Consider the following 18,973-nt stretch of genomic DNA (forward strand, 5'->3'; position numbering starts at 1 on the left):
ACAATGCTAGTAGATCCGGATGTCAAACCTGTTCGATACACCAGCAAAACTAGCTTTCGTCTGCAGGATGACTGTCGCCAGATATATATATGAACTCATGATATGATTAACTTAGACCCGACTTCACTATATTGATTACTCTGTTCACGACTCTTATTATCCATTTACCAAGTTGTAAGCTTTTTTTTACGGTAAGAAAATGCGTAAGCCTCTACGAAGAAACCAAGCATTCTTCTTCTTCTGTAGATTTTCCAAGTTTCAAGTTCTTGTGGAAGGGGCGGGATTGCGGGTTGGTTAGGTGCGAATTTGGGAAGTTGACAAGAAGAAACCATATTCTTCAACTTAGCAAGAGTCTAGTTGAGTCACTTTCTGACCCAAAAGTACAAGCACTCGAAGAAATAAAGAAGAGAGGAGCCAATACATCAATCATGTATAAGGAGCTTTATTTTTATTTTATTCTTTTTTTTTCTCTTTTTTGAACAAGGAAAGAAAAAAAAAAGGCCAACCTCTACTTATAAAGAAATAAAGAAGAGAGTAGCTAATACATCAATTATGTATAAGGAGCTTTATTTTTATTTTTATTTTATTCTTTTTTTTTTTCTCTTTTTTGAATAAGGAAAGAAAAAAAAGGCCAGTCTCTACTTATAAGCCTAACTCATCGTTTCAATCCATGACAGAAATGCACCGTTAAAAAACAATGCCTTGCATGGAAGTGTCTGGCTGTGCAGCCATGATTCCTTAGACAAAGATTAGTAACTCCATATTCATTTCTTATAAACTAGCCGTTGTAGATCAAAGTAATGGTGCAATTACTTTTGTCTCTCCTTCAGACAATTTTTTCTTTTGAGAGATCCTTCCTACACAATTAACCAACCGTCATTAGTGTGTATTTCACCCTCTTTCAATGAAAGAGGATAAATGATAATAGAGAGGAGTATTCTAGGTAACTTGTCTTCCCCAACAAAAATATTTTACAACAATACAGTATATATAAAATAGATTAATTAAGAGTACTATACCTATCTTATAGAAATATATCTTATATAAGAGTTCTTCTCAAATATTTTCTTATGTAGGAGTTGCCAAGACAGTCTGCATATTTTTCTTGGTTACTCGTTATTTTATATCATCCTACATAGAATTGTGATCTTATATCTTCTATCCTCAAAGAAGTAACAAATAACAACATGAAAAGCTTATTATTCAATAAACAGTTTCTACAATCTCAGTTTGCAACTTTTCGTAAAACTGATAATTGTTGTTCATACAACAACCCAAGACATTACGAAACCCAAAAATCAGTTAACCCTATGATTATAGACCAACACAAATTAAAATATAATCTTGTTTTTTTTTTTCACATTAGAATCTTTGTAAAAATTTGAATTTAATTAAATGAAATATAATTTATATGCTATTATTAAGTACGAGAAATATAATTTAGTAAATCATCTAATATATCAAATTATCTCTTTTATTCATTATGAACATTACCTTTTTCTTTATTTGTTGAAAAGTGAGGCTAAATAAAAAAGCATTGCCTAAATGTTCTCCATCCCAAAAAAATAAAGCATTGCCTTGAGAGTAAATGATACCTTGAGTTCTTTATAAAAGAACAAAGAAATAATGAGGCTACAAAATTTGAAAAAATTCAAAAAAAAGTAGAAACGTCTCACATTTATTACAATTTCGCGCCAATACAGATACTTTCCTTTTACATCTTCAATCTTTACACTTCCAAAAATATTCACTCTCAGATCCCAAAATTCAAACAAGAATAATCCATTTTTATTACACAAAAAATCATATTCAAACTTCTCAGAAAATAAACACTCTTTGTAACGTTTCATTTTCTCTCTCTTCTTTGTCTGTAAAACAAAAATTCAAATTCTAGGGTTTCGTGCTTAATTTTTTTTTTGGTTTTACCAGTGAATTTCTGGTTCACTCAAAATAAATCGATATGAGAGAGGCTTCAACTCCGTCTCTCTCTCCTACTACTTGTGGTTCGCTACTTCAAGAATTACAGGTGTTCTTGATTTACTCATTTTTGTTTATTTTCTTTGTTTTTTTATAGTAATTTTGTTCATTTATTATTACTTCAAATTAATTTTGGTTCTTGAGTTGTTTGATCTTTGATTTTGTTTATATTATGTCTGTGTTTGTTTTCTGGAACTGTTGGATTTTGTCTAAATTTTGTAAATTTTGTGGAATTCATGTTTGCAAATGCAGGTTTATATTCTTCATGCTATGTTATAATCCTCAAATTTTGAGCTGTCTGAAATTAGTGAAAATGCCATTTTTAATTTTTCTTTTTCTGTTGATTAATGCAAATTGTTGGTGTTTTGGCCACGGCTGTTGTTCTTGTGACAAGTTATTGTTGGGTTGAGGCACTGAGCCTATGTCGCGGTTGGCGCCAGCGCCACTGCAAGAATGGCTTTATAATAGGGGTCCTTTTTATTGCAAAACATCTTAAGATCAACCAAATATCAAGTAAGACTTAAGCCTGAGTAAAATGGTGCAATTATTATTTTCAGGTGTCAAACCTTAGCTTAAAATTAGTTAACTAAACTGGTACAATTATGATAAAATTACTTCTTTTAGGACTGAAGCTGTTTAACTTTTTTGTGTCACACTGTCATTGCCTTGTGTTGTGTCAAATCGTCGACTTTTTCTCCCTGTGCCTAAGATGGAGCCGGAGATTTTATTTTTTCCAAGTATGTTCTTTGAGCTTGGAACAACCGAAATAGTTGTCTTAGAGGTTTTCTTATTCTTTTTATTACTAATTTTAGTCAAGTAATCAACTTCTATTTTTTCTTATCATCTTAATGGGTTCATTACTTTGTGATAGGGTTGTCACATGCTTAAAGGTGAAAACTAGGTTTAAGTCCTTGATTGAGAATTTGAGATCTTTGTGCCCATATCTATGATCCCACCTCCTTGAAGGTTTTTGTGTCATAGCAGAAAAGAAAATGATTTGAGTAATCTTAATTGGTTCTGATTGCTATGGAATAGTGCAGTCTGGTGTCTGTTTCAGCATTTGTTCCGTTCCTATACTTGAGTGATTACACGTTTTTATAATCGAAGTTGATTACAATTTTTCTTATATGTTTGGTCATTTAGAAAATATGGGATGAAATTGGGGAGAGTGACAGTGAAAGAGATACGATGCTTTTAGACCTAGAGCAAGAATGCCTTGACATTTATCGAAGGAAGGTGGAGAATACAAGGAAGTACAAAGCTGATCTTTATCAAGCACTTGCTGAGGGTGAAGCTGAAATTGCTCAGCTTAATTCAACACTTGGAGAGAGAACCTCTTTTGCACGGGTTTGCTTCTTGTTCAATGACATTACAGTCTAAATTAGCAGTAGTAATTGTACAAGTAATTTAAGTGAATTATATATTAACTTTATTTTCTCTCCATCTTCTTCTGAAGGCAAAGGGTACTCTAAGGGAGCAACTATCTTCTATAAAACCTGTCTTGGACAATCTGAGATCAAAGAAACAGCAAAGAGTTAAGGAGTTCTCTGAAATTGAGTCCAAGATAATTCGAATCTGTGCTGAGGTAGCAGGCAATGATCAGTTTATAAATAATGCTGAGCCTCAAGTTGATGAAAAAGACTTAACCGTGCAAAGGCTGGCCGAACGTAAATCACATCTTGAAGAGCTTCAAAATGAAAAGGTTTGTCATTTAGTATCTTCAAAAAGTATCTGCTTTGAATGCCTTGGCATTAACTCTTTGATTCTTTCCATTCCAGGCTCTCCGTTTGCAGAAAGTTAATGCTCATATTAGTAATATTCATGAGCTTTCAGTGGTCATGTCTGTTGACTTTACAACAACAGTAGCTGAGGTCCACCCTTCTTTGCTTGATCATGAAAATGGCCAATTGAAGAGCATTAGTAATGATACTCTCGCTAAACTAACGAGTGTGGTGAAATCGTTAAAACAAGAAAAGCAGCAGCGGTTGCAAAAGGTGATGAATTTATAGGCATCTGTCCTATATTCGTACTTTTTCACATCTCCATAACATGTTTGTACAAATATATTGTTATTTTCTGAAATAGAAACAGAGATATAAAGACCTAGAAATGCTTTTGACATTTTTAATTTTTTTTGTAATAATAAGTTAGAGTCATTTGTGACCTAAACATCCATCCTATCAGATCTGTCTTTTGTATTGACAGTAAAAAAATCTGATGTGCTAAAGTCCAGTAGTTTTTAGTTTCAAGGATATTTTTTATCAGCTATCACTGATAGATTCACTGAATTTTTCCTGTGAAATCATATGTGCCTTTTCTGTCAAGTGTCCTGTCACTAAGTCAAACCGTTTAGCTTAAGAATCTTCTAAATGCAAATTGATCCTGTAGAAAATTCAAGAATTACTGTTGTGATCATTCAAAAGTGTTTTGGGTTCAATTGATGATGCATTATATGGAGAATGAGTGTACATGATTGTCAGAGTTTCAGCTTTTGAGTCTGTTAAGTAGTATTGTTTTGCTATACTGGTTGAACTTCTTGCTCTTGCTAGTTTGTACTTTATATGCTGACCACAACAGCAGTACTGACATATTTTCATTTGATTATTTATATTCTGCGTCCATTTGATTTTTTATGAACATAATCCGATTGACACGACTCCCTGTTATGCTAGACACATATGTAATCCAGTTCAAACTTGTCTGGACAGATTCAAGATTTGGGCAGTGCTCTTATGGAGCTGTGGAGTCTCTTGGACATCCCAACTTCTGAGCAGAAAAAGTTCGAGCATATTACATGCTTAATCTCTTCTTGTATTGATGAGGTCTCAAGATTGGGTTCCCTTTCTATGGATGCCATTGAGCAGGTATTTGTCTTCCTCAATATGTGTCCCATTTGTGTTTGTCAGTGTGAAAGTCATGAATACTTCCCTCTTAGTTGCATCCAATATATGTTTCCAGGGAGCTTGACATAATTTTTTTTTTCCCGTTAGGCTGAACTTGAAGTTGAGCAGTTAAATATTCATAAAGCCAGCAGGATGAGGGAGCTAGTATTGAAGAGGCAAACTGAACTAGAGGAAATTTATAGAGAGGTTCACATGGAAGTAGACACTGATGCTGCAAGGAAAATGCTGATTAACCTCATAGATTCTGGTTCGTTAATGCTTTCGGTTGTTGTCAATAAATCACTTATTTTCATGCTGAACTACTCATCACTGCTCTACTTTTTTTTTTTTAATACCTAAAAGCTGAAGTTCTTTCACGTTTTTTTTTTTTTTTTTTTTTTTTTTTTTTTTTTTTTGTTGCGTCTGCAAACACACTATTGCATCGAAAGAAAAATGATATTAAATCAGAGAAGTGCTGCTGAATGTGCAGAGTTTTTGCTTTGTAAATTTATTTCTTCATTGTAAGGTCAATTTGCATGAAAAGTTGGTTGGTTATTAGTTGCTTCTAGTTGCAGTCCTATACTATGTTAAACAATCATGGAAGGAAGAGGAGGGAAGACTGAGCTTACATCTTACCTCCAAATCTTTCCAACATTCAAAGGATTTGCATGAAAATGAATTCTTCTAATTCTTCTAATTCTCTTCCATTCCCTTTTCTCATGTTGTATCCAAAGAAAGAAAATTGAATTCCTCCTTTTCCCTGTCATCCACACAACTCTTATGGTTTTTCCCATGTGTGCCTCTTGGAAAATATTCTGGAGTCTTAGGCCTGCATTCTGTGTTTCTTCATCGAAGAGCTTTGTGGGAATTATTGTGCAAGAAGTTGCGCTATGATTCTTGTAAGTGTTAATTTTTTTATCCTCAAACTTTTGACAGGCAAAGTAGATTTGTCTGAGATGCTCTTTCGTATGGATGATCAAATAAGACAAGCTAAAGAAGAAGCACAGAGCAGGAAGGATATACTTGATAGAGTTGAGAAGTGGAAACATGCAGCAGAGGAAGAAAATTGGCTAGATGAATATGAAAAGGTAGTGAAGTATGCAACTCGTCTTGTGTTTTAGATACATTGCTCATATTTATTTCTAGGTGCTGATTGATACTTCCTCCGGTCTTTTACTATTGCAACAATTGAGTTTTCATGCTTGCCAATGCACCACTTTAACTATTAATATCTTTTATTACTTTCTAGTAAAAGTTATAATAAATTGATAGTTTGAAAATATATATCGAGATGAATATAACAAGACCTGACATGACTATATTTTTCCTTACGCAAAAATCACAATAGATAGTGAAAGGGTGGTGGGGGAGTAGCAATAGAAAAAGAACGGAGGTAGTATTTAATTTTCACAATTTGTTGTACAAATTAATCAAACAAATAATCAAGTCATCAAGTTCTCTATTTGATTTCGAACTCTTTTTTTTTCTTCTTCTTTTATGAATATAACAACTATAACTATATCTGTGTTGTGACATTTGAATGATAGTGTTGTCAAGATCTTAATATAGTAATTATTTTTATACAGTGAGCCTCTGATTGAGTTGTGCTTCTCTTTAGTTGTATACATACATCGTCAACAGATTTTGCTTGTCTGATGTTCCTATCTGGATTGCCTGGTCTTTTTCTTATTTTTTTTTATTTGTTTGCTTCCTCAGGATGACAATAGATACTGTGCTGGAAGGGGAGTACATAAAAGTTTGAAGAGGGCAGAGAAGGCAAGGACTCTAGTCAGCAAATTACCTTGTGAGCTTCTTCATGTTTTTTTCTTTTGTTAAACATCTCCTTTACTAATGGCTGCGAAGGCTCTGTTATAAGATTTACTCCTTTACACTCTTGATTGTATGTGAGCTTAAGGAGTTGTGGTCTTTAAACCCTTTGGGGTCCAGATTTCATAAAATAGATGGATTTTGCTGCGGTTTAAATATTCTTTAGTCACGTTTGAAAATTTTCGCTGTAGTGTTAAACTTGATATGCTGAACCATATTTCTTGAGGCTCCAAGACTAGTGTGAAAAGTTTATGAGAGTTTCAAACATGGCCTGGAATTCGCACTTAGCAAACATTGCCTGAAATTTGCACTTAGCAAACATTGCCTGAAATTTGCACTTATCAAACATGGCTAGATCTATCTTATCTGGCAGACATAGGTCAGCTGATAGACTGGCTTATATCAGATGTTATTCTGGACTTCGGTTTAATATTGGAAACTTTTTCTCGAGTGCGTGTTCCAAACCTTTGTTGTCCCATTCTTTTCTAGGCTTCTTGCTTATTACCTCCTCTGCTTATTTACTTGCAACATTATCCATTCTAAGGTCGCCTACTATTTGCAGCATTTACATTATGGTAATATATTCTCACTTTGTCTCTCCTAACACATGGGTTCCTTCTTTTTTTAATTTAATCTATCTCTTCTCCTAAATATTCGCGTTATGCTCTATTGTTGCAAGTACATAAATAAAAGGAAGTATCTGATCAATGATTTTTTTGTTTGGGCAATGGTAATTTGATTCAATAACCTATGCTCCCCGAATAGTGGGAATCGTTTCTCATACGTCTAATTTTTTTTATGTAGCTCTTGTTGAGAGTTTGATAGCAAAAGTTAAAGCTTGGGAGATAGAGAAAGGAATGACGTTCCTTTATGGCAAGGTGATTGACCAAAAGCCTAAACTTTTGCCTATCAATTTCTTAGTTTCAATTCCTCAAGGATTCATATTATCTATATGTGTGTATATATAACATCTTTTGCTGTATTCAATTTTCAGGAACCTCTGTTGCATGAATTACAAGAATACACTTCACAGCGTCAGCATAGGGAAGAAGAGAAACGTAGAACTCGGGTATGTCTGTGATCTCTTGTAGTATCTTATACTATTATAGTGACCTCCACACTTCCTGTAGGCTGTAGCTGCTTAGTGTTTTCTATATTAATTTTAAAGTGGAAATAAATCAAATAGCCTCAGTAGAAGATTAGACATTGCATTGGAGTTGGGATACTATGTTACTCGGACTTTTTTTAACCCTTTTTCCCATGTTGGATCTTGGACTCGCAAACATGGTTATCACTTCGACTCTTCATCTTGCGACAAAAGTATGTAAATCTTACATAATATAGCAAAGCCGGATACTTGAGTCTGAGTAATATATTACATATCTCAGTTTTGTTTCTATATTGTAGTGTAATAAGCAGAGGATTAATAATGATTCTTGGTTCGAATTTCGCAGGAGCAGAAGAAGTTGCAGGAACAGCTTGCGACAGAAAAAGAAGCGATCTATGGTTCAAAGCCTAAAAAGCCTTTGGGTCAAAGCACCAATAACAACACAATGGTTGGAACTCCCGCTCGTAGAATAGGAACTCCCTCAGGGCGTATGGGGATATCTGGTAGTAAAGATCGCAGAGATAGCACGAGAGTTATACCAGTGAACTTTGTAGCTCTTGCCAAAGATGATCCCGTATATCGTGGTAGCTAACTCTCATTCATTTTGTTTTGATGGTCTTCATATGGTGGAAAGCAAGGATGTTCAAGGTGAAAGGATATTGAGAGATGGTAATTTTGGGTAGTCAGCACCAAAAGATTAGGAAATTTTTCTTTTGTTCATGTCTGAATCTCATGTCATAAAAGATGTGTTATCGAGGTGCATATTTTCTATAGTTAGTTATTGGTATGATGGTATGTGTTAATATGGGGTTTAATGGTGGATTGCATATTTTCTGGAATTGTTTACTGAGCTCTCTTAGATTGTCGAACTTCTTAGGAAGGGAATTACTGATAGCTGAATTTCTAAGCATATTTCATTGACTATACTTTCGTTAACGTCTCTCTGGGAAAATTTATGTACTAGTATCTTTAGTGTTTTTTTTTTTCAAGTAATACCTTAAAATACTTAAATTTAACAGGATATGAATTGCCTTGGAATCTAATTTATATATTTGAATTACCTTTGAAAAGAGAGAATTTGAGTGGTATTGTTACTTTGTTAGTACTCTCATTTGGATGTGCAAATCATGCGCGAGATTTGGAAGAAAATAAAGGAACAATGCTGGATAATTGACCATTTTGGTTGTAAATAATGTTACAAGGTACTGAAATTAATACTTCCTCCGTTTCATAATAGATGCCACATTGTTGTTAAAATGGACTCCTAGGCAGAATTTTCTAAGTATGTTTAATTAGTATAAAGTGAAGTAGATTAATTGTAGTGGTCCCATGTGAAAAGGAGGGGGAAAAAACTGTTGGGGACCACATATAAAGTGAAGTAGATTAGTGTACTTAAAACAAGTTAGTAAGGGTAAAATGGTAAAAGTATAAGGCAAAAGTCACTAAATAAGGAAAAAAAATATTGTTGAATCTATTTTGAAACACCAAAAAATGTACAATGTGGCATCTATTATGAAACGGAAAAAGTAGTATATTTACCTACTTTTAAAAACTAGTAGTTGAAGAATAAAAACATAAAAGTATCAGCCTAAAATGAAGTTAAAATTAGCATGTGAACTTGTGAATAATGGTAAATATCGTCAAAGATAATAATCCAAAATTTTGGTAGCAATTATTAGCAAAACAGATGTGATAGACTGATAGTACAAGCCGTGTAGTAATAGTAGCAGAAAAAAGACAAGACATTTATAAGTATGGACGTACAGTGGTACCCATCAAGCCATCCTTGGGCAATTTTTTCCAAAGCACAGTGGAAAAAAGCTTTTAGTACTGCCACATTCAAATTCTTCATCTACTTTACTGAAGAAGAAGTGAATAGAGTGGTGTTACTTGCTTCTATCACAAAAAAAAAATAATCTGAGTTTCATTTTCCATTTTGCATTTGATAGTAACTCAAAGATGAAGATATATGAGACTATCTTCTCTGCGTTTCTTCAAGCACTGTTTCAGCAGTTGATGTCTCCTGGAGTAATAAGTGGGTTCTTGAAACTTTTTGGTGGTGAAAATTTACCAAAAACTATGAAAAAGTGCAAAGATCAGCTGATTGTGATGGAAACGCTGCTAAGATCTGCCGAGCAGAAGCAGATTGATGACGAGGTTGTCCGGCCATTGAAGGAGGATCTTCAAGACATAGCTCTTGACTTGGAAGATATCTTGGATGAATTAGCTACTCAAGCTCATGTTTATGAATTGGAGAAAATGGAAGAGAGATAATAATGGTCATCAACTCAATACTACTACTAATCATGTCTCTCAACTCCTCGGCTCATCAACAAATTATATGGTTTGTTGCTGTCTGCTTTATTCTAATTCGTTTTTTAGTAATACTCCATATTCTCATGGTATCTACTAGAGAAAATGTCAATTCATAAACTATGTACATCGAGTGATATTATTTCATAAATAAAATGATACTAATGTTAAGTTGTGATCTTTTTTATTTTAAAAAAAACACCATGGGACTAAATATCAGTGACATTTATATAAGAAAATGCTACTTAAGGTACAAAGTAAATATACGAAGGAGATGAACCTCTAGTTCTTTATTGATTGTAACACAAACTATTTTACATATTAGCTTTGTATTATTTGCTAGTCAAAATAGATTGTATTGCCCTTCTCAAATCTAACTAAAACTCTCCTTGGTCATTAGACATTAATTAGTTACTCACCCATATGGGCATTTTTGTTGTACCACAACTTTTTTTTCATTTCCTGGAAAAAGTGAGCCAAACCCATTAATAAATAATGGAAGGAGTAAAATTCAAAAAGTCAAGCTCTAAATGAATAAATAAATAAATAACGCTTCTATTATACTAATCTTTAGATAATTGGAAAATTAATATAAATAGCAGAAATGTTGAATCTGATGGGTTCTGCTGGCCAGTATAAGACAATAGATACTGACACTTTTTAGCCTGATAATTCATTAATAGCCTGCAGTTCCTAATGACATTGCAAAACTAAAATCTGAATTCAGGTGAAAAACATTATTGGCAAAGCTGCAGAAAGTGTCTCCACGCTGTTCAACCCCATTGCCAGCATTCCATCAAGGCTGGATGGCATTACAGAACGGTTGCACGATCTTCAGGTGCTGCTACAACTTTCTGGTATCTCAGCAATACATGCCATGCCACAGCAGATGCACCAAGCTGAATCTTCTCAACGCAGTCGAGAAACAAGTTCTTTATTATGTGAGCGAGTGGTTTATGGCAGAGATAACACGAAGGATGAGATAATTCAACAGTTACTAAAAGAAGATCAACAGATTTCGGAGAATTATGCTGTGATTCCTATTGTTGGAATGGGAGGCATTGGGAAGACGACTCTTGCACAGTACGTATACAACGATGAGAAGCAAGTCAAGGGTCACTTTAATCTAAAGGCTTGGGTGTGTGTGTCAGATGTGTTTGATGTAACACGCATAACCATAGCAATCATCAACTCTGTCTCTTATGAAACTGTTGATGCCTCTATTAGCCTAAATCAAGCTCAAGAAAAGTTGAAGCAAGTGCTAATAGACAAAAAGTTCTTGATCGTTCTTGATGACGTTTGGAGTGAGAATTATGCTGACTGGCACCAGCTACAGGCACCTTTCCGAGACGGGGCAAAAGGGAGTAGAGTTATAATGACTACACGAAATGAGACGATAGCAAGGATGATGATTAAAGATCCGATTCATGGCAATGTCGTTAATTTAGAAGCATTGTCCACTGAGGATTGTTGGCATCTATTTCAGCAGCATGCAGATCACGATCCTGCCCTTGTTGAGATGCAGGATGATATTATAGAGAAGTGCAAAGGATTGCCTTTGGCTGTGAAAACTCTAGCAGGTCTCTTGAAAAGTACAGTGGATAAGAGGCAGCGTCAAGAGATACTAGATAGCAGTCTTTGGAGTCAGAAGAGTGATCTTTTACCAGCACTGATGCTGAGTTACCGTCATCTGCCACCGCATCTAAAGCATATCTTTGCTTATATGTCCATATTTCCCAAAGATATGAAATTTTCTGAGGAGTTTAGCGTCTTAGAGTGGATGGCTCAGGGATTTCTAACAGAAAATAAAACGTGTAGAATGGAAGATATAGGTCACAACTACTTCCTTGATCTAGTCTCTAGGTCATTAATTGAGAAAGATTGTGAAGAAGAAGATCTGTTCATTATGCATGATCTAATACATGATTTGGCTCAATGGGCTGCAGGGGACCTATGTTGTATAATTGGCCCTGGGAATATGCCAAGAGATCTTAAAAGAACTCGCCATTTGTGTATCACAAAGTATTCTTCAGATGGAACATTGGGAAATCAACTCTCTGCTTCTCAATTGCGAACTTTTACGATGTTTGATGACAATCCAAATATCGAAATGCTGGATTTCTTCCAAAAATTTCAATATGTACGCACTCTATACCTTGATTCGAGAATAATTGAAGAGTTGTGGGAGTGTATAGGTGGTCTAAAACAGTTGCGATTTCTCTTGATCAGATTAAGAAAAATAAAAGTGTTGCCAAAATCAATTGGCAAACTCTTTAACCTCCAGACACTGAACTTGGACGAGTGTTATAATCTTGAGGAGGTCCCACATGTTGGGTTTCTGGTAAAACTTCGCCATTTGTTTATTGAAAATACCTCTTTGAAAGAGATGCCACTGGGAATGGGGAGACTGACAAGCTTGCAGACTTTAGATAAGTTTGTGTTGGGAGCTAAGGGTGTGTCCAGGTTAAGTGAGCTGAGGAACTTGAATCATCTCCATGGCAAACTAGCAATCTTGGGACTAAAAAATGTGACAAGGGTTAAGGACGCAGAGGAAGCCCAATTGCATAAGAAATATGGTCTAGACGAGTTGAATCTGCAGTGGGATGAGGTTGACGATGGCATGCAGGATGAGATTGATGAGAACACTATAAGCAGTGTGTTAGAGCAGTTGAAGCCTCACACTTCCATCAAAATTTGTAATTTAAAGGGGTACACGGGATTGACATTGCCAGCTTGGTTGGGAGATGTCTCTTTCAAGAACATGGTTGACATAAAGGTTGTGAATTGTACGAGATGTGAAAGGTTGCCTCCACTAGGGAACCTACCCTTATTGACATATCTTGAGATTGAAGGCATGGAAGGTATTAAGCAGGTAGGTGAGGAATTTTATGGCGCTCCCGATTGTTCGTCAGTTCCTTTTAAGGCTTTGAGAGGTCTAATCTTTATGAAAATGAAAAATTGGGAGAAGTGGGCGCACTCACCAGTTGACAACAACAAGGCATTCCCCTGCCTTGAAGATCTTTTAGTTGAGGATTGTGAATCACTGCAAGGTGATCTACCTCTGCATATGCCTTCTCTCAAAATACTGAAAATTGAAAGTTGTAAGGATCTGAGTATCTCACTTCCAAGCCTTCCTTTGCTGGAAGAGTTGAAGGTAGACAGATGCAGAGTATTGTCTACCAGTGCAGATGTCATTTTCTGTTCAAAAATGATGGATCTCTGTGATATTTCAGAAATCGTACGCTTTCCTGGGTATTGCCCTCACCTTCGTGGAGAACTCCACGTATTTAGTTGCCATTTTCTTAGTACTATTGCCCAGATACCTACAACATTTCGACAGGTGAAAATTGGAAGGTGCGATGAACTAAAGTCGGTGGAATTCGAGAAATCCACTTCCTCCAGTTGTCTTGAAGAATTGGAGGTTGTGGTTTGTAAGTCTCTCATTGCCATTGCTAAGATCCCCTTGACGCTTCGAGAATTGAAAATTGTGAGGTGCGAGAGGCTAGAGCTTGTTGAATTTCAAAAATTACAAGATTCACTGTCACCACTTACACCATCCCCACAGGCTCCATCTCAACTTGCCTATCTCATCAAATTAAGTATCTCAACTTGCCATAGTCTCGTATCATTACCACCAAGTCTGCTCCTCCCAGCTTTAAAAGAACTTGAGTTCTGGGATTGCGAAAATATGGAAGGTCTCCCCGGTGACGGTGATATGCACAATTTTACCTCCCTCGAAGAATTAAAAATTCAAGAGTGTCCCAAAATCCAATGCTTTCCAGGAGGAGGTTTACCCAAAAACCTGAAGATGATTAGAATTTACCATGTAAAGATAAAGCAGCAGCCGGTACAAGAGTGGGGATTGCACCTCCTCCCTTCACTTCAATATCTTCAACTGCTTTATGTAGGCAGCTGTGCAGACTCAGCTGAATTTCTATCTCTCCCGTCTTCCTTATCTGAATTGCACATCAGCGGTTTCCAAAATTTGAAATCTTTTGTTGGCGACTTTACCTTTCTTAAAACTCTCTTCTTTGAAAATTGCCCGAAATTCTGCTACTTTTCAGAAACAGGGTGTTTACCCAGGAACCTACATAAGCTTACCATTTATAACAGAGCCAATATAGAGAAGCCGATACGAGATTTGGGATTGCACCTTCTAACTTCTCTTCAACTCCTTCAACTTGGAAATTTTTACGAGTGTGGGGATCGCAACTCCATTGTAGATGACACAGTAGAGTGCATCCCAGGTCCAGATCTCTATCTTCCCTCTTCCTTGACTACATTACAAATCAGGGGTTTCTCAAATTTGAAAACCATATTTTGTTCCACCCTTCCCAACCTGACTAGAATTCACATCAATTTTTGCCCCAAGTTTGAATCCTTTGGTGACAATGGCCTTCCTCCACAGCTTAAATTTGTGTACATTGATGAAGTGTCTGATTTAGTAGAGCAGCATTTGGAAATAGACCCCGATGGCCGTATATTTTTTAAAGATGGCAAGTACTCGCTATGTTAAAACGGTGCCTCTGTCAAGTATGTACCATTCTTCATTGTTTCACTTGTGTGTCTTTTTATGCAAACTTGTAAATGCTATTCAAGTAATAAAATGAAGTCAGCTGTAATTAGAGGCACAATATATTATACTCCCTGCCTTAACTCTTACTACTATCTATGCATGGTTACAATAGATTTACATAACTATTACTTGTCAGAATATTTCTTCTTATAACTTTGAATTTTGAAATGAAAGCAAGTTGAGCTAAAGAAATTCAACTATGAACACATGGAACTCTCATCTTTAATCCAGAACTACATAGAGAAAAACTTCTTTCATTGAAATTAGAAAAATGTGGAACTAAACTGAAGATTTTCAGTCGTCATGTTTGAACAGTTTGCTTTATTACAAAAATTGAACTTCCTTCTTATGTTATTATTATTTATTATGTGAAATTAGTAATTAGTAGATGGTATGTAATTGTTACATGTCTATAATCTCAAAACATTTTTTGCTTTTCCAACAAGGTTTTCATGTTTTTTTTTTTATCAATGATGATAAAAATGTAATTAAGCAGTTTATTTTGTTGATGACTTGACAGAATGAAACTGTACTCTATAAATCAATTCTGTTTAGTACATGGCTATATGCAACAGACAGGTTTTTTTGCTATCAGTTATGTGCCTATGGTGCCTTTCTGTGCTTTTCTAATGTGCTCCATAATCTTGTATGTGATTTCTGGCTAGTTGGGTGCTTCTGAAGCTGAATTGTTGATGCTTTCTCGTGTTGCCTGCAGACTACTTCAATGTCTCAATGGAGTTAGACAGTCTCAGAGTATTGTGCTCGCTATGATGATCACTTCTGGTATAGTAGTTCTTATCCATATTGGCATATTCCATTTTGTTGGGTTCATATTTTGAGACTCAGACTTGGGATCTAAGATATTCTAAAGCAAATATTATATCATTTGATCCATTTATTTTTTGCTACCAGTATATGCAAAGTTTTCCCCTGCTTGATCAAAGAGTAAAAATGGGTTCTCAAAGGAAGAACTTACCTGTACTTCTCATAAGCTTGTTTTTTCTTCAGCGGTCATTTTTAGGCTTAGGCCTTTATATTTTGAAATCTCTCAACCTTTCCTATTTGCTTTCTTAATATACTATTATGAATTTCTTATCATTATTGGTTCTTATATATGTTTATGTTTCTTAAACATTTTTGCTTTTTCCAATGTTTTTGATATATCTATTAAAGATGAGATAGGAGCTCATGCTAGTTAAGTTATAGTGGAAGTGCTTATATGTGATAACACACAATTTGCTTACTTCGCCTGGTATTTTCAGTCTACATTCACTGATTCAGAGCCGATATCTCATCTGAGTATTGCCAAAGTTTGTGTAGAGTTTTTTATGTACACTAAGCTTGCTCTATAGCTTCTAAACAAATTTATGCTCTTCACTGAAACAGGTCGGGTAGTTTCTCCTAAATTTCGCTCTTCAATTTATTTTCTCAGCCTTTAGATATGTTGTTTTTTAACATTCTAAAACTTATAAGTAATTCTTTCCTCCATCACATATTACTTGTCAAAATTTTCGTTATAAATGTTTGGTTATATGGTAATGATTAATGAGTTTTTCATAGTATTGTAGAAGAGCTTTCAAAATATTACAGCTTAGACCACTAACTAGCATTACTTATTTGTCATGAATAATAGATTGCAGCAAAACTGAACCACATACATGCAGCATTGTTAAAAACAAAGCTACTAAGGGCTGTTTCTGAGTAGGTGTTTATGGGGCATCTGGAAATTGCAGTGGTTTCACATTTTCTTTTAGCAGTATAACACTTTAGATAATTAATGTAACTAATGTCATCTGTTGCAGTTGCATATGCTCTTCAAAGTAAGCAGTATACTTGATGTATAGATAATTAATGTAACTCATGTCATCTCTTGCAGTTGCAGATGCTCTTCGAGTGCAACTTTTCTCAAGTTATGGGGTGTCAAGGTGCTGATAGGCATAGAATATTAGTGGTAACATCTGCTGATTTCAGGTATTGAAAAAAATGATGTTGGTTATCCAAATAAATTATGTTAACCCATTTGAACTTCAGCTCATAAGCTATGTTAGTTACTTAGAGTTTTTTGTTCTTGTCTCCTTGGCATGTCTTGCAAGATGTTCAATATTTTCTCTCTATCTTCTTTTGAAGGCAAAGGATACTTAAGAGAGCAAACTATCTTCTATAAAACCTGTCTTGGACAATTTGAGATCAAAGAAACAACAAAGAGTTAAGGAATTCCCTGAAACTGAGTCCAAGATAATTTGAATCTGCGCTGAGGTAGCAGGGAATGATATATCAGTTTATTTGTAATGCTGAGCCTCAAGTCGAGGAAAGGTGTTAAATTTCAGATTATATGAAAATGGGTCTAGGTAACCCAATAAGGAGGGGGAGAGTTTAGCCCACTTATAAGCTAGGAGGTTCCATCCTAAAACCAATTACTCAATTAGTGATGGGAGGAGTAACTCCTAATTTTATAAAGTGGTTTATTCTCTCCTCTTTCTCCAATGTGGGAGTGGATATTCTTTGGGTTTCAACACACCCCCTCACTTGTGAGTGTCCTTAGAAATTCAGAGTTGACTGGAAAGGTCGGAGCAATCATCCTCTTAGGGGCTGGACATCCTATCGAGGTAAATCCTTATCCAGTTGCGCGATCAAATACCTAGTTTAGACGAGACCCGCAACTCGGGCTCTGATACCATGTTAAATTTCAGATTATATGAAAATTGGTCTGGGTAACCCAATAAGGAGGAGGAGAGTTTAGCCCACTTACAAGCTAGGAGGTTCCATCCTAAAACCAATTGGTGATAGGAGGAGTAACTCCTAGTCTTATAAAGTGGTTTATTCTCTCCTCTTTCTCCAATGTGGGAGTGGGCATTCTTTGGGTTTCAACAAAAGGACTTAACCGTGCAAAGGCTGGCTGAACGTAAATCACATCTTGAAGAGCTTCAGAATGAAACGGTCTGTCATTTGATATCTTCGAAAAGTATGTGCAGTGAATGCTTTGGCATCAACTCTTTGATTCTCTCCGTTCTAGTCTTGCCGTTTGTCCTAGGTTTGCATTCTTTGTGTTTCTTCATCAATGAGTTTCGTGGGGATTGTTACGCAAGAATTTGTGCTATGATTATAGTAATTGTTAATTTGTTGTCCTTTCGAGGGATTGTTAATTGGTAATTGTTACGCAAGAATGAAACGGTATTGTTGTTCTTAATCTTTGATTCGAATTTTTTTATGTAGCTCTTGTTGAGAGTTTGATAGCAAAAGTTAAAGCTTGGGAGATAGAGAAAGGAATGACGTTCCTTTGTGGCAAGGTGATTGACCAAGAGCTGAAAACTTTTGCCTATCAATTTCTTAGTTTTCAATTCCTTAAAAGATTCATATTATCTATGTGTGTGTGTACATATGACATCTTTCGCTGTATTCAATTTTCAGGAACTTCTGTTGCATGAATTACAAGAATACACTTCACAGCGTCAGCATAGGGAAGAAGAGAAACGTAGAACTCGGGTATGTCTGATCTCTTGTAGTATCTTATACTATTATAGCGACCTCCACACTTCCTGTAGGCTGTAGGTTGTAGCTGCTTACTGTTTCCTATATCAATTTAAAAGTGGAAATAAATCAAATGGCCTCAGTAGAAGAATACACATTGCATTAGAGTTGAGATACTATGTTACTTGGACTCTTCTTAGACTCTTCATCTTGCGACAAAAGTATGTAAATCTTACATAATATCGCAGAGCCGGATACTTGAGTCTGAGTAACATTACATATCTCAGTTTTGTTTCTACAGTGTAGTGTAATAAGCAGAGGATTAACAATGATTCTTAATTCGAATTTCACAGGAGCACAAAAAGTTGCAGGAACAGCTTGCGACAGAAAAAGAAGCGATCTATGGTTCAAAGCCTAAAAAGCCATTGGGTCAGAGCACCAATAACAACACAATGGTTGGAACTCCCGCTCGTAGGATAGGAACTCCCTCAAGGCGTATGGGGATATCTGGTAGTAAAGATCGCAGAGATAGCACGAGAGTTATACCAGTGAACTTTGTAGCTCTTGCCAAAGATGATCCCGTATATCGTGGTAGCTAACTCTCGTTCATTTTGTTTTGATGGCCTTCATATGGTGGAAAGCAAGGATCTTCAAGGTGAAAGGATATTGAGAGATGGTAATTTTGGGTAGTCAACACCAAAAGATTGGGAAAATTTTCTTTTGTTCATGTCTGAATCTCATGTCATAAAAGATGTGTTATCGAGGTGCATATTTTCTATAGTTAGTTACTGGTAATGATGGTATGTGTTAATATGGGGTTTA

At 35.6% G+C, this 18,973-nt stretch overlaps 2 protein-coding genes across 2 annotated transcripts; both read left to right on the top strand.

Annotated features, from left to right (window-relative positions):
• The first annotated feature begins 1,605 nt into the window (after nucleotides 1-1,605).
• On the top strand, nucleotides 1,606-8,730 carry LOC104887597 (65-kDa microtubule-associated protein 5). Its single transcript, XM_010672261.4, has 11 exons — nucleotides 1,606-2,026; nucleotides 3,121-3,324; nucleotides 3,434-3,679; nucleotides 3,756-3,971; nucleotides 4,686-4,841; nucleotides 4,968-5,127; nucleotides 5,796-5,947; nucleotides 6,576-6,663; nucleotides 7,491-7,564; nucleotides 7,681-7,755; nucleotides 8,141-8,730. Exons 1-11 carry the CDS (start codon nucleotides 1,961-1,963, stop codon nucleotides 8,384-8,386), a joined length of 1,683 nt encoding a protein of 560 aa, XP_010670563.2. The 5' UTR covers nucleotides 1,606-1,960; the 3' UTR covers nucleotides 8,387-8,730.
• Nucleotides 8,731-10,069: 1,339 nt separating this feature from the next.
• On the top strand, nucleotides 10,070-18,947 carry LOC130589369 (putative disease resistance RPP13-like protein 1). Its single transcript, XM_048638224.2, has 7 exons — nucleotides 10,070-10,138; nucleotides 10,835-14,640; nucleotides 15,399-15,466; nucleotides 16,560-16,654; nucleotides 17,897-17,970; nucleotides 18,092-18,166; nucleotides 18,505-18,947. Exons 1-2 carry the CDS (start codon nucleotides 10,136-10,138, stop codon nucleotides 14,621-14,623), a joined length of 3,792 nt encoding a protein of 1,263 aa, XP_048494181.2. The 5' UTR covers nucleotides 10,070-10,135; the 3' UTR covers nucleotides 14,624-14,640; nucleotides 15,399-15,466; nucleotides 16,560-16,654; nucleotides 17,897-17,970; nucleotides 18,092-18,166; nucleotides 18,505-18,947.
• The last annotated feature ends 26 nt before the right edge of the window (nucleotides 18,948-18,973 follow it).

This window comes from Beta vulgaris, chromosome 2 (assembly GCF_026745355.1).
Source record: "Beta vulgaris subsp. vulgaris cultivar EL10 chromosome 2, EL10.2, whole genome shotgun sequence".
In the NCBI taxonomy this organism is placed as follows: domain Eukaryota; kingdom Viridiplantae; phylum Streptophyta; class Magnoliopsida; order Caryophyllales; family Amaranthaceae; genus Beta; species Beta vulgaris.